Genomic DNA, 13,762 nt, shown 5'->3' on the forward strand with positions numbered 1-13,762 from the left:
GTGCGAGACACCACAGACGGGCCGCGGGGGAGGTGGGGACAGACCACGCCGAGGCCCCCCCCCCCCCAGCTGCCCGGCGTGGCTCTCCGGAGCAGGTGGTGGCACAGGTTGGCTCTGAAGTGCAGGGTCCAAGCCCGCCACGGGCGCCTGGCTCCTGCCGCGACGTTTGTTCCGGAACTACAACGCGCGCCCAGCGCAGTCGGCGTGAGGGGAGTTTGAGCGGCACGGCGGTTTTTCCGTGCGGTTCTGCCGGGAAGCATGGCACCCCTGTACAGCTGCTTCCTGCCTGCACCCACGTCCCCCGGCGGTGGCGTCTGCCTGGACCCTCAGCACACGGAGACCCGCGTCCCCCGTGGGTGCGGCCCTTTTACCGGGCAGTCGTGAGCGGCGCCTGCAGCCGGGCGGGCCTTGTGTCCCCGCGTCTCCCCCCTACGGCACGAGGGAGCAGAGGCCACCACGACCACCAGCCCCGAGCCGGCCTCTCTAGCCCAGCACCCGGACTACGAGCGGCCCGTCACCCGGACGTCTGTGAGGTAAGCTCGGTGACACCCTTTGTGGACCATGAGTTTCCTACCTTGTTTCGGAAATTGTTCCTGCCGGTGGTGAAATTGTTTCTTGTTGAAACGGGCACAACACCTCTGCCTCCGGGCCAAGAGGGGGTCTAGACTACCAGTCCCAGAGGACTTGTGGCCTGGGCCGCTGGCCACTCGGGGAGGGGACCACGAGGTTACCCGTTCCACCTTGGAGGAGACTCCTCGTTTCCTTGGGGAAGACGGGCCAGTGACGGTGGCTTATGGTGTGGCGGCACAGCTGGGGAGGAGCAGGGCCAGTGGATGGTCTCTCCTGGGGCAGGTGGGGTCTCTGGGACTCTGGCAGTGGCCCTGGCTGGCCTCTGGCTGGCCTCACCCCCAGCCCAGCTGTCTGGGGGACCCCTGCCCCGCAGCCTCTGTGCAGTAGGGCCAGGGTTGAGACGGCGGGGGGCATGGTGCAGCCTCGTATTCCCTCTTGACCCTGCAGCCGCGCCCCCGTTCGGGTGTGCAGGGGTCCGAGCTGGTGGGCCGTGTGCTCAGATGCAGAGTGGAGAACAGGTGGTGGGAGCCCGGCCCACGAGGACAGGCAGAGGCCCTCGGACACCCTTTTCCTGGAGGTGTCCCCACTTCCTGCCATGTGCCTGAGGCCAGTGGGTAGGTCTTCCTGGGGCCCAGAGCCCCCCCCACCCCCGCCTCCGACACCAGTGGCCACTTCAGGATAGGATGTGAGGGTTGGTGTGATGGGTCAGGACACCCTCCCTTGGGGACTGTCTTCCGGTCCCCTCAAGGGCTGGTCCAGGCAGGACAGGGGTGAGGGGCACCCGGATCACCCAGCTGGTAGCCCGTGCCCTGCACACTCTCCTCTGTCCCCCCACCAAGGGTGGGCAGAGCCAGGGCGCCCGGGGACGAGGCTCGGCGGCTGTAACTACCGTCTGGCCAACAGCACACTGGGGTCCTGTGGGGGGCAAGCTCTGCCTCCGTCTTCCAGGCGGCGGGGTGGGTCACCAGTCCGTGCCCAGCGGCAGCAGACAAGAGCTGACCCTTCATCTTCCCCCCGCCCCGTCCAGGTGCCCAGCAGGTAGGCAGGCCTGAAACCCCGACCCGGGGTGTTACAGCTCACTGGGGCCTCTGCCCCCCAGACCCTCGTGTACACGCCAGGTCAGCTCCCTGAGGACGAGGACGGTGTCTCCGTGCCAGCACCCAGGACCGCACAATTGACACACAGCAGGTGCTCAATAAATACTTGTTGAGGAGATACGTAGGAGGGGCCGGAGGGGAGGCATGCAGGCTGCCCGCTGTCCCCACAGCCCAGCCTCCTGCTCGGGCAGGGTCCTGCTCTGGTGGGCAGGGGGCAGGGTGAGTTGGTGAGGGGCCGCTGGGCTGCCCTGAGCCAGGAGGCTGGGCCCAGGCCCCGAGGAAGGGTGGTCCAGTGGACGGGGGGGGGTGGGGTGGGGGGGTGGGCAGGGTCACATCCATGGGCAGCAGCATGATGGGGGCAGAGGTCAGGTCAGCCGGCCTGCAGTGAGGCTCCGGAGAAACGAGTCTTAGTGGCTAGAGCACAGGCCCCGCCTGGCCACGTCCAGGGCTGCCCCTGAGGGCGGGGGCCGGGAGGCCTGTCCTCCGTCACCGGGTCCCCTCTGGCTGCTGACTCTTCGGTGGCATTTCCCGTGAGTCCAGCTCCCTCGGCCTCCACGACCAGCTCTTGTTAGGGTTTATGCTTGAAGTGGGCTTCCACTGGAAAAGGACAGGCGTCCGGCTGTGTCACAGCCACGCAGGAAGTGTTGGGCTCCCCCCCACCCCCACCCCGCCCCCCTGCACTCACCTGCGTACTCCTGGGGCAGCATGGGTCTGTCCACGACCTTCCGAAAAGCTTCCATCCACGCCCGCTGCTCTGACTCCGTCTCACAGGCCAGCAGGAACCTGCGTTCCGGTGTCACGATGGTAATGCCGTGTGGCCAGTGGTGGCCCTGGGTGGACGGTGGGAGCCCGTCCAGCACCGTGTAGCCGCTCTCCCTGCTGCCGATGAAGACTTCCCCGCGAGCAAAGGCGTCCTGTGGGTCGGGGACGGGCTGAGCCTCGGGGCCAGGCAGCCCAGGCCCCGGGGATGATGCGGCCCTCCCCTCCCGTATGTTCTCCCCGCCGCCCGTGGCCGGCAGCCCTCGGCCTGTCATCGTGGGAGAGGAGGCATCACCCGTGAGGGCCCAGCTGACCCGGGCCAAGGCCCGTCCTTACCAGGGGATCCTTGAAGTACATGAGCCTCCGGTCGTCCATGGTGAACCAGCGCTTCCGGAAGCCTTCTGTTTGCTGTGAGGGAAACCCGGGGACTGGTCACTTAGCCTGAGGGCAGGGCCCCCACCTGTGTCCCTTCTTCACTCGGGCCTTCTGTAGGCTTGCTGCGTCCTGTTCCGTCCGCCAGATGGTGCCCCAGGACCTTTGCACTTGCACTGTCCCACCTCTGTGCCCTCCCCTCTCTTCCCCTCCCCACCAGTTCCCCTGCTTGCTGCTCTGTGCATCTTGATCCTCCCTAGGGGCTCAGCTGGGGCTCAGCCTCAGAGTCCTGTCTGGGCCGTGGGGTCACTGCGTGCGGGCCTCCATGTGGCAGGGAAGGGGGCCCCAGGCGGGTGCACAGACAGGTACCAGACGGACGGGCAGAGGCACGAGGCAGGACCTGCACTAGCCAGGTTGAGTGGGTAGGGCTAACCAGAGCCCCACAGTCCTGGGTCCACAGGGCCCCTGCTTACAAAGGTTTTGGGGTCAAGATGACCCGTTCGAAGCGTGCCGAGAGCACAGCGAATCTTCGCCAAGGTGTGTCGCTGACCCTTCGACCCTGCACGGCCACCCCAGCCCCTGGAGGCTGAGACACTGGCCTCCAAGGAGGCCCCAGCGGCTCAGGTCAGCCAGTCAGACTCACCTTGGGCCCGGTTTTCTCCATGTATCCCTCTTTCAGGTAGTTCCGGGAGAGCTTTGGCACCAGCTGGGGCAGAAGACAGGCTCAGGCCTAGGCCTTCCCGGTCCCCTCCCACCCCCCGCGTGTCCCAGCCCCTCCGTCCCACTCTCATGGCCGCTGAGCTGAAACGCCCCAGCAGAAAGGAGCAGCGTCCATGGGGGCCCTCGGCCGGCCCCCCGGCCCAGCATCCCGGGCTCGGGCTGTGCCCCTCACCCCCTCCAACAGCCACGAGCAGCCACCACTCACGTCGGCGTCGCTGGCCCCCGGGAACGCCACCTGCAGGTAATGGAAGCGGGCCGCGCGGAGCGCATTGAACCAGTCCACGATCTCCTGCGGGTCAGAGGCTGGTGTGGGCCTGGGCCGTGAGCTCTGCCCCCCAGGCTGTGTGCTGGGCGAGGCCTGCTGGGGGGGGGCGGGGGGGCAGCCCTGAGCCGGCCCAGGGTCGGGGTGGCGACGTCCGAGCCGGCCGGCCCCTGGCCCCGAGCTGACCCTGCCCCGGGCTCTGGGCGGCTCCTTTCCTCTCCTACGGAGCTGAGCTGCGGTTACAAAGCATACACGTGGCCCAGAGGGAGGCCTGTCTGTAACCCCACCCGGGGGTGCCACCCCTGTCCTCTGAGGGAGAGAGCAAGAGGGTTGCTCTGCGGGAGGGGAGGGAGCCCCATCGCCGGGCAGGGTGGACCCCAGCCCCTGCCTCTCCTGGCCGCCACGCCCCGCTCTGGGCCCCCGCCCACCCGATGCTGGAATCTGCCCCAACCTCGGACGAGCCCCAACAGCTCCTGCCCCTGCCAGCGCTTGGTACCCATCGGGCCGCCTCTCCCCGACCGCCGGGCAGCCCGCTCCTGCCCACGGGTCACCCTGCGCCCGCCTCGGCCACAGCCGCCCCCCTCCCTCCTCTGCCATGCCTGGCTGCTGCAGATCCCACGCCCTCTAACCATCCCTGCCCCTGGGGCCGGCTAGTGTCCCCTTCTGTTCTGTCCCCCACCCTCCCACACAGGACGTCCAGTCCAGGCCGTGACCTCCACCTGGGCCCCGCCCACAACCCCGTTCACCCTTCCAGTGACCACTGGGCTCTCCCGTTTCCTCACCAGCCCCGGAGACCGGAAGGCACCGTCTCCTGCCTGCTCCCCGGCGCTGGCCTCCCACCTCACGTCAGGCCTCCCTCGGATCATCGAAACCACACAGCTGGGCGAGTCACTGGCAGTTCGGTGACGCTTTCCCAGCAAACCGCTGCTGCGCCTCCAGTAGAGGCGAGAGTCCAGAGCGTGGCCGCAGGCCCTGGGGGTCGGCCCAGCCCGTGCCCTTCCTCTCCTGCCAATCTCAGCCTTGTCAGCTTATCCAGCGTCTCCCGTTTCGCCTGGCCCCGGGGACGTTGCACGTGCCGTCCCCGGTGTCTGTCCTCACCCTTGGGATGTGGGTCCCCTCCCCCGCAGTCACTGTTTCCAGTCCTCAATGTAGGTGGGATTTTAGCCACTTGTCTCTCCTGACAAATCGTGCACCTGCTCACTGAGGGCAGAACCACGTCACACAGTCTTCCTTGCGTCCAGGCCTAGGGCCCGGCCCCAGCAGGTGCGCACAACCCTCTCGGGGAAGGCACCGCTGCAGACGCGTGCCGCACGTACAGGAAGGCCCCGGTCTCAGTCTCCTGAGGAGAGAGAGGGTGGAAGCTTCTGGGTGGAGCTGAAGACTGGCTCACACGCCTTGAGCCACATCCCTCCTACAACCTGTTAATAGCACGTAACCTTGTGTGCAATCTTCCAAAACCAGATGAGGAAGTAGAAGACTCGAACGTGCCAGCGACCAGTAACGCAACGGAATCCGTGATCAGAGATCTCAAAGTGCACAAAATTACAGGACCGGACGGCTTCACCAGTGAATTCTACCGAATGTTTAAAGAAGAGTTAATACCGGTTCTCAAATTACTGCAAAAGACAGAAGTAAAGCTTCCAGATTTGTCCTGTGAGGCCAGCATTACCCAGATAGCAAACCAAACACAGTTAGCCAACATCAGGCCAAGAGCTCTGAGAAATAGATACGGAAATCCTCAACCAAGTACCAGCAAATCGAATCCAGTGATCATTCACCTTGATCAAGTGGCTTTATTCCAGGGACGCCAGCGTGACTCAGCAGTCACAAACCAACACGGTTTGTCGCGTCAACAAAACAGAGGATAAAAACCGCATGATCGTTTCACCAGATGCAGAAAAAGCAAAGGAAAGCTTTTGACAAAGTACAGTCTGTTCACGATAGAAATGAAGGGTCAGAGGGGACGTGTGTCAACATGATAAAGGCCTTATTACGGGACAGACCTGCAGCTGGGGAAACAGAGCTGCTCCTCTGAGATCAGACAGTAACTCGAAGCTACACGGAGAAACAAAGGTCTCGGGAAAGGGAAGCATTGGGGCAGTTGCAAAAGCTAGTGTTACTGTAACGACAGGCTCTGACTATACGCTGGGTTCTTCACGTGACTTAAGACTAAGACTCTGAAAGAAACAAATAGTAATTAAAAGCTACTCTTAACTGTAACTGGTTTGTGATTACATATCTTGTTTTATATGTACGCTAGGAGATAGAGCATTTGAAAGGATGACTATTTATGCCTCCGGGCACATGGTGTACCAAGAGGTAAGACCGGGGCATCTCCAACCACGGGGTGTGGTCTAGGCCGAGTGAGGGAGCAGTTTCCACGTGTTCCTGAAGTTCAGCTACTATAAATTGGATCCAGGAGGTTATACAGATCTCGGATGTTAGATGGAATCCCCATGGCGACCACAAAGAGCCACAGAACATACACAAAAGGGAACCGGGAGGGACTCTCAACGCTCGACTACAGAAGCTCAACACGAGAGAGGACAGGGACGCGGGAAGTGAGGGACAGCAAAGCCGTAGGCCACACGCAACAGGACGAGCACGAGCCAGACGGCAGGCCGTCCTTATCCACGTCCGCGGGAAAGGTGAACGCAGGAAGCTCTGGGATCCACAGACGGGGAACGGTGGGCTGGATGACAGCCCGTGGTCCAGCCACGTGCCGTCCGCGGGAGGCTCGGCCGAGGTCGAGACACAACGGGGTGGCGGTCAAAGGCGGGAAAGGAGATTCGTGCACACAGCCGCCAGGAGGCAGGTGCGTCTCGCGGACACCAGACAGACTCGAAGTCAGAGCAAGGTCCCAAGGGGCAAAGGAGGACGCTGCACGTTAATCAGTCCTCGGTGCGGCCAGAAGACGGGACACACACTCACGCCTCGTGCCGCACCGTCACGACCTACGAAGCAAAACCCGGCGGAGGTGAAGGGAGAAACGGCCTCGAATAGCACACGGGGGGCTCGATACCGCGCTCGCGGTAACGGACGGCAGAGTCCAACACGGGAAACGAGGACTTCACACAAACGACCAGATCCAACCACACGCGCCGGCCGACCGGGACGCGTTCTGGCCTGGTGCCCACGGGACGCGGCACGGGACCGACCCCACGTGAGGCCGCCTGTCGGCCTCCTACGAGGTGTCCTCTCTGGCCGCGACAGGGCGGATGCAGTTAGAAGTCAACACAAGGAAAAGTGGAACGTTCACGACTTCATGGAAGCAACGCGCTTTTACGAAACGACCAGTGGACCAAAGGAGAAGCCGCAAGGGAGGTGAGCACACACTTGGAGATGGGGGAAGACGAAACACCACAAAACACGGGATGCAGCCAAGCGGTGCCAAAGGCGGGTCTGGCGCCGCAAACGCCGCCGTTAAAGCACAAGGAAGGGGTCCAGTCCGCGACCTAACGGACAACGGAAGGAAGCTGACAAAGAAGAACCAGATCCAAGGCCGGCACGAGGGAGGGGAGACTGGAGCGAGCGTGACGACGGAGGGAGTAGAAACGCAGGAGAGAAAGTCAACGAAACCGACAAGAGCCGGCTCTTCGACAAGAGCGGCAGTTGGCGAGCCTTGAGCCGGACGGACTGAGAAACCCACTCGGGCCACTAAAATCAGACTCAAAAGCGGGGACACTGCCACCAGAAATCAAAGGGTCCGGGAGACAGCGCTGTGAGCAAGGTCGCCGACGACGGGGGAACCAAGATGAAGTGGATAAATCCCTGGACGCGGAAAGGCCGCCAAGACGAACCCGTGAAGAAATGCACGGTGTGCACGGGCCGATAAACGAGTAAGGAGCCCCCCTCGGGAATCAACACTTGCCAGCAAAGAGGGGCACCTGGGCAGCTCAGTATGTTAAGCGTCTGACCTGATTTTGGCTCAGGTCATGATCTCACGGTTTGTTAGATCAAGCCCCGCATCGGGCTCTGAGCGGAGTATGGAGCCTGCTTGGGATTCTTTCTCTCTCCCCCTCTCTCTCTGCCCCTCCCCTGTTCACTCACTCTGTCTCTCTATCAAAGTAAATAAACATTTTTTAAAGTTTCCAACAAAGAAAAACCCCGGTCCTGATGGCCTCACTGATGTTCCACCAAACACTTCAAGGATAACCCACACCAGTCCTTCTCAAACGTCTCCAAAAAAATTGCAGAGGAGGGAACACTTCCTAACTCCTAGGCAGCCAGTGCAACCCTGATTACCAAAGCCAGACAAAAATAGAAGATGACCACAGAGCAATATCCCATGCTAACACTGACGCAAAAACCCTCCACCACATACTAGCAAACGATTCAGCATATTTAAGGGTTATACGTCACGACCGAGTGGGATTTATTCCTGAAATGCAAGGAATTTTCAACAAATCAATGAATGTAATACATTGTATTAACAGAGTAAAGGAAGAGGAAACGACATCACCACCTCAGTTGGTGGGTAAAATGCATCTGCCGGAATTCGTACAGAATCTCTGGGAACCTGAGTCATAACAGTTCTAAAAAGCAAACATGGAAGAGTCACACTTCTAATTTCAGCACTTATTGCAAAGCCACAGCAATCCAAATTACCTGGCACACAGACCAATGGGACGGAACCGAGAGCCCAGGGAGCAGTTACGTTATTTTTTGAGAAAGGGCGCCACCACCATCCGACGGGGGAAAGGACAGTCTTTTCAACCAAGTGTTGGGAAAAGTGGACGTCCTCACGAAGAAGAATGAGGTTGGACCCTTACCTCACACCACACACAAAAATGAACTCCAAGTGGATCGAGGACAAGGTAAGACTGGTCACTACAAATCTTAGAAGAAAACACAGGGCAGAAGCTTCGTGGCATCGGACACGGCCGCGATCGTGCTGACGTGACCCCAAAGGCACAGGGAGCGAGAGACAAGTTGGACTTTTTGCAGATTGTGAACTTGCGTCCTTCGAATGACACTATCCACAGAGTAACAGGGACCCACAGGTGGGAGAATGTTTTCAGATCACCTATCTGATAAGGGCGTCACATCCAGAACATACAGAAAATCTACATCTCGGCAACAGACCACCCACCTCAGTCCCAAACGGGGAAAATGGGAACCGAGTACACATTTCTCCAGACACAACGTGCAGGTGCCCCTCCCCCTGAGCAGCGTCACGCATCATCAGGGAGACGCGGGTCAAAACCGCTGTGATCCGGCCCCTCACACATCACAACGGCCAGAATCAGAAACCAGAAGCCGGTGCTGGCGAGGACGCAGAGAAATGAGCCGCGTGCCCTGCTCATGGCGATGCCAAGTGGTGCCGCTGCCATGGAAACCAGTGTGGTGGTTCCTCAAAAAACGAAACGGTGACCCCGCGATCCCACAGTTCCCCTCCCGGCTGTATAATCACAAACACCGGACGCGGGGTCTCAGGTGTCGGTACCTCGACGTTCACAGCGATAGCGTTCACGGCCACCGGCAGGTGCCACCCAAGGGTCTGTCGGAGGAGGAGGGGATAAACCACAGGTGGTCCATCCACACGACCCCTCGGCCTCGGAAAGGAAGGAAGGAAGGAAGGACACCCGCTACCATGTGGACAGCCCTGAGGTTGTGGTGCTGAGTGACCCGAGCCAGACGCAGGAGAACCCGACACTGGGATCCACTCACACGAGGTCCTGCAGTGGTCAGACTCACAGAGCAGACGGCGGGGCAGGGGGGCCGGGGCAGGGTCACCGTGGGGAGATGGGACGTTCTGGAGACAGATTTGGGGGGCCGGCTTCACAACAACGAACGTACCTAATACCCCGGAAGCAAATGCTTAAACATTGCGAGAATGTGCATTTTAGCGCAATAAAAGGAGAAAAGGTTGTTGCCGGGTGCTTGTGTCTGAAGCCTCACAGACACGTTTTGCCCTTGAAACCACGGGCACGTGGTCTGGAGCCAAACGTGGGACAAAATCCAAAGAACAATGACGAGAGTCCCCCAGTGGCCAAAAGGACAGACCCCGAGGTGTTTGCAGGGAGCTGCCCCCACCCTCAGGCTGCAGAGGTGCGGGGTGGGAGGCAGCGGGGACGGCCGCGGAGCAGGACGCTGCGCACACGCCCCCAGACCGTGGCCCTCTCTCCCATGTGGGCCCCTCCGGGCCCCGTCCCCCACGAGGGCCCAGCTGGCTCCGCACTCGCCGTGGGGGCGGGGCTCTCCCGAGACGAGGGCAGCCCGGCACCCACCTTCCCGTCCTCGTGGTAGACGAAGATGTTGCGGGTGCTGTTGTCCTTCAGGTAGGTGATCTGCAGGCCGTGGGGGTGGCCGATCTTGGCCGGCTGGAAGGTGGCGTTCAGATGTTCGATCTTCAGGACAGCCTTGGGCTCCTTGGCCTGGAAGCAAGGCCGCGCCTTAGCTCCGGGCGGGCGGGGGAGCGGGCAGTGCGGTCCTCTGGGCGCTGGCTGTGCTCTGTGGCTTTGGGCAAGGTGCTTACCCTCCCTGGACCTGGTTTCCCAACCGGCGCTCGGCACCTAGGTGGACCCTCCTCCGCTCCTTTGGCGCCGAGCGCCTCTGTCCCGTGTGCCCCCTGCCCAAGGCCGGGCTCGGTCCCCCGCACCGCTCCCGTCCCGCCGGCCTGGCTTTCCTCTCTGCCTGGGGCGGCCGGCAACCGTACCCTCGGCTCTTTGTGTCACGGGGCCACGTTCTGATCTGGAACTGGTCTGGGTGGGGGCGGGGCTCGACCTGCCCCTCCCCTGCTCGCTGCCCGGGCGTGCCCAGCAGGGAAGGGCTCGCTGGTTCCGTTCCTGGCATCGCCGACCCAGGCCTGGCCCCGGGGAAGACTGAGGTGGACGGGGGCGGGGGGAGGGGGGCGGGCAGCTGGGGACCACGTGCAGCCACGACAGACCCCGGGCCCAGCTCACATCATTTCTGTTGAAATACTTCAGGGACCCCTCTCGCTCGGTCAGCACAAACTTCCGGCTTAGAAACTGCCCGTTGTCTCGGCCTCGCTTCCAGAGGGAGCCTTCTCGGTATCCTGGGGGGAGGGAGGGCAAGGGTCAGAGCGGACCACAGTCGAGGCCGCCGTCCTGACCCGCACAGACATGGTCCCGCCCCTCTCCAGGAGACCCACCAGCCTCTGGGCCGGGAGGCTGGGTGCGCGCGGGCCAGACGGGCCCACGGTGCAGGGGCCCGAGACCACCCCTCCCCAGCACGCTGCCCGCTGCTGCCTGCCGTTTGGGCCATTTTGCCTTTGTCTTCCTGGAGGCATAATAAACACACACGGAAGGGGTGCGGTGCGGCCCCGTGCGCAGGCCCACGGGCCCCTGCGGATACGTCTGTGGGGCCGCCCGCGCCGGGCAGCCCCGAGGTACCCACCGCGGGGTCCTCGGGACTGCAGGCGTGAGGGGGTTCTGGGGATGGGCGAGCGTCCCGCGTTGTCCAGGGGGCCCGAGGTCATCACGAGGGTCCTTGCACGCGGACGACCACGGAGATGCGGGAGCGGGCCTGCCCTGGCCTTCTCTCCGGCCCCCGGACCCAGGCTGCGGCCCTCCCCTCCGGATCCGCGGGACCGCCAGTCTGTGTCGCCCTGAGGCACGCGAGTTTGGGCCGGCCGCTGCGGCAGCTTTTGGAAGGGAACGCTGCCCCCTCACGTGCACGCTCCTGCCCCCAGACGCCCCCTTCTCATTCGTTCCTGCCTCACTCCCGTTGACTTCGCCCGTTCCAAGACCTGAAGACCTGGTCCGGCGCCCCGCTGTGCCTTCCCCCGACAGCGCGCGTGCGGACCGTGTGCGGCTCCTTCCTTTTTGCTGGGTGGGGCCCACCCGGTGCGACCGCGGCTCCGGGTGCCTGCCATCCTTGGGCGCGTTCCACGGCGGGGCTGCCGGCCGCGGTCAGGGCTTGTGGGTTCCGGGACAAATCGCCCCACGGTTCCACCTGTTCTGCCCCGGGTGCCGGGGGCTCCCTGGGGCTCACGTCCGGCCACCCACCTGGGCCGTCGGCCCCGCGCGGGGCCGTCTGAGGCTGGTCCAGGACGGGAGGAGGAGGCGGCCGGGCCCGGGGCCGCTCGTGCCGGCCCCTCGCCCCGCTCAGTACCCCCCCGGAGCCCGACAGCCCTGGCCGCCTCGGGTTTCGGATGCCACCTCCAGGCCCTGACCCCACCGCGCCTCCCCTCTGCGGCCCTGGCAGCCCCCTCCCGGACACCACGGAGACCGGGGCTATTTTCTCTGCTCTAGAGACACGTGGCCATAAAAAGGCGGCAGCCTGGCGTCGGGGAGGGGGCAGCTGGTGCCGCTCAGTCTGTCCCGGGACTGAGTGCCAAACGGGGCCTCTCCCCTCCCCTTCCCCCCCCCCCCCCAGAGGCTCCTGCATACGGCACCAGCAGCACCTCCCCACCACCATGTCCCCAGGCCCACACAGGGCCCTACCTTGAATGTCTGTTGACTAAACGAACACCCACCCAGGGCAAAGCTGCAAATGCACTTGCCTCCCCGGGTCTTTGTGAGCAAGCGTCCACACCGGGAAGTGCAGAACACAGGTTCTGCCCGGCAGGTGGGGCCCCCACACCTGCAAGGACGGTCCCCACCAGCATCTCCGGCTGGGCCCCCGACACACACGGCCCCATTCGGTCCCCAGAAAGCCCTCCGCGCTGTTATCCTCGTGCAGGAGGGGAAACTGAGGCCCAGAGGCATGGAGCGCTGGCTGACCTTCGGCTCGGGGCTGTGGCTCCCGGCGCAGCAGCAGGACCCCCGCGGCCCGGCCCGCCCGCCCGCCTTGCCCGCCGGGCCCAGCAGGTGGCAGCAGCGCCCACGACCCACACTCCCGCAGGCCCAGGCCCTGCTGGAAGCGGGGGGGGGGGGGGGGGTGGGGGGGGGGGGTGGGGTGGCAAGCACGGGCCCCAAACTGCTCTGGCTCCCGGGCCACGTGGGTCCCGATGGCCAGCCGCCAGGAGGCCTAATTCCAGCAGCGGCAGTATTTTCGGACGGGCGCTGGCCGGGGTCCCCGACTGGCCCCAGCAGCAGGACGTCTTGGCCCGGAGCCCGAAGCCAGCGGCCGGCCGTGTTCACACCCGGCCCTGCCATGGGGTAGGCCTGCCCAGCCCTGGCCGGGGAAGGACGCCCGCCCCCCACACCCGGGGCCACACCCCGGGGTTCTAGCCCCCTGCAGACTCCGGGGCTCCTGGCCATCGTGTCGCATGCCTACACAGCCTGGGGTGTCTCGATGCCCCACCCTTCCCCACACCCCTGCCAGAGGGGTCTCTCCAGGCGGCACAGGGCCCAGGGTGCCCTGCGGACGCGCACCCCCGGAGCTGGGCTGAGCGGGGAGACTGCTTTACTCCCAAGGGCTGACCAGCCCCGGGGCAGAGGCCAGATGGTTCACTTGGCATTTACTAAGCGCCTACTGTGTGCCGGGCCCCACCACCCCCTGGGAAGCCAGACTGGCCAGCCCACCTCCCGGCCCCACTCGCTGCCTCTCCCCAGAAGCCCCGCGTGGAGCGCCAGGAGGACGTGCGGGGAGAAGGTGCCGGGCCCCCAGGGGACAGCGCTGCTCACCCCCCGGGGCGGCCCGAGCAAAGCAGAGGAACGGACCGTCCCCAGGGCGGGCCGGCGCCCGGGCTGGACGTGCGGGGAGAAGGTGCTGGGCCCCGCCTCGGCCGCAGGGGCTGCAGAGCCGCTCGTTGACGCGGACGGGGAACCGCCACGCGCTTCTCACACGACGCAGAGAGAACGGACACCACGTTCCTGTGAAAGCCTCAGCACAACGCTCGCGGCGGCTGCAACCGGACACAAGCTGGGGACTCGTCCGCGCACACGACACTTTTCTGTGCGGGAAGGAGCGCCGGGGACGGGCGCAGCGCGGGCCAGTGTCGGGCGTGTCACGCCACACTCCAGAGGTGCCACGTCACTGGCTCCACGTAGTGACTCCGGGGCAGAGCGGGGGCCGGGAGGGGAGGCCGGCGATGGCCCTCAGGGTCCTGGTTGATTGGGAGTGTCCCGTATCT

The 13,762-nt window shown here is 63.9% G+C and overlaps 1 protein-coding gene and 1 long non-coding RNA gene across 5 annotated transcripts in view; one reads left to right on the forward strand and one right to left on the reverse strand.

The window, feature by feature from the left end:
* The first annotated feature begins 67 nt into the window (after positions 1 to 67).
* LOC147572838 (uncharacterized) lies at positions 68 to 9,655 on the forward strand. Its single transcript, XR_015245538.1, has 3 exons — positions 68 to 533; positions 1,598 to 3,759; positions 4,566 to 9,655. It is a non-coding gene; the product is annotated as an uncharacterized LOC147572838 (long non-coding RNA).
* Positions 1,760 to 13,762, reverse strand: part of ADAP1 (ArfGAP with dual PH domains 1) — a 52,354-nt gene continuing 40,351 nt past the window's right edge. For 2 of the 4 annotated variants that reach the window (XM_086692400.1, XM_086692402.1), the window contains exons 5-11: positions 10,686 to 10,798; positions 10,011 to 10,157; positions 3,724 to 3,807; positions 3,442 to 3,504; positions 2,763 to 2,834; positions 2,353 to 2,581; positions 1,760 to 2,264 (exon numbers count right to left, since the gene is read on the reverse strand). In XM_086692400.1, the coding sequence (XP_086548526.1) occupies positions 2,236 to 2,264; positions 2,353 to 2,581; positions 2,763 to 2,834; positions 3,442 to 3,504; positions 3,724 to 3,807; positions 10,011 to 10,157; positions 10,686 to 10,798 (737 nt within the window). In that variant the 3' untranslated portion in view covers positions 1,760 to 2,235. The remainder of the gene's footprint in view (positions 2,265 to 2,352; positions 2,582 to 2,762; positions 2,835 to 3,441; positions 3,505 to 3,723; positions 3,808 to 10,010; positions 10,158 to 10,685; positions 10,799 to 13,762) is intronic. The other 2 variants (XM_086692401.1, XM_086692403.1) reach the window with 2 other exon arrangements.

The sequence above is a fragment of the Puma concolor genome, chromosome E3 (assembly GCF_028749965.1).
Source record: "Puma concolor isolate L17-30 chromosome E3, mPumCon1.1.hap2, whole genome shotgun sequence".
NCBI lineage: Eukaryota > Metazoa > Chordata > Mammalia > Carnivora > Felidae > Puma > Puma concolor.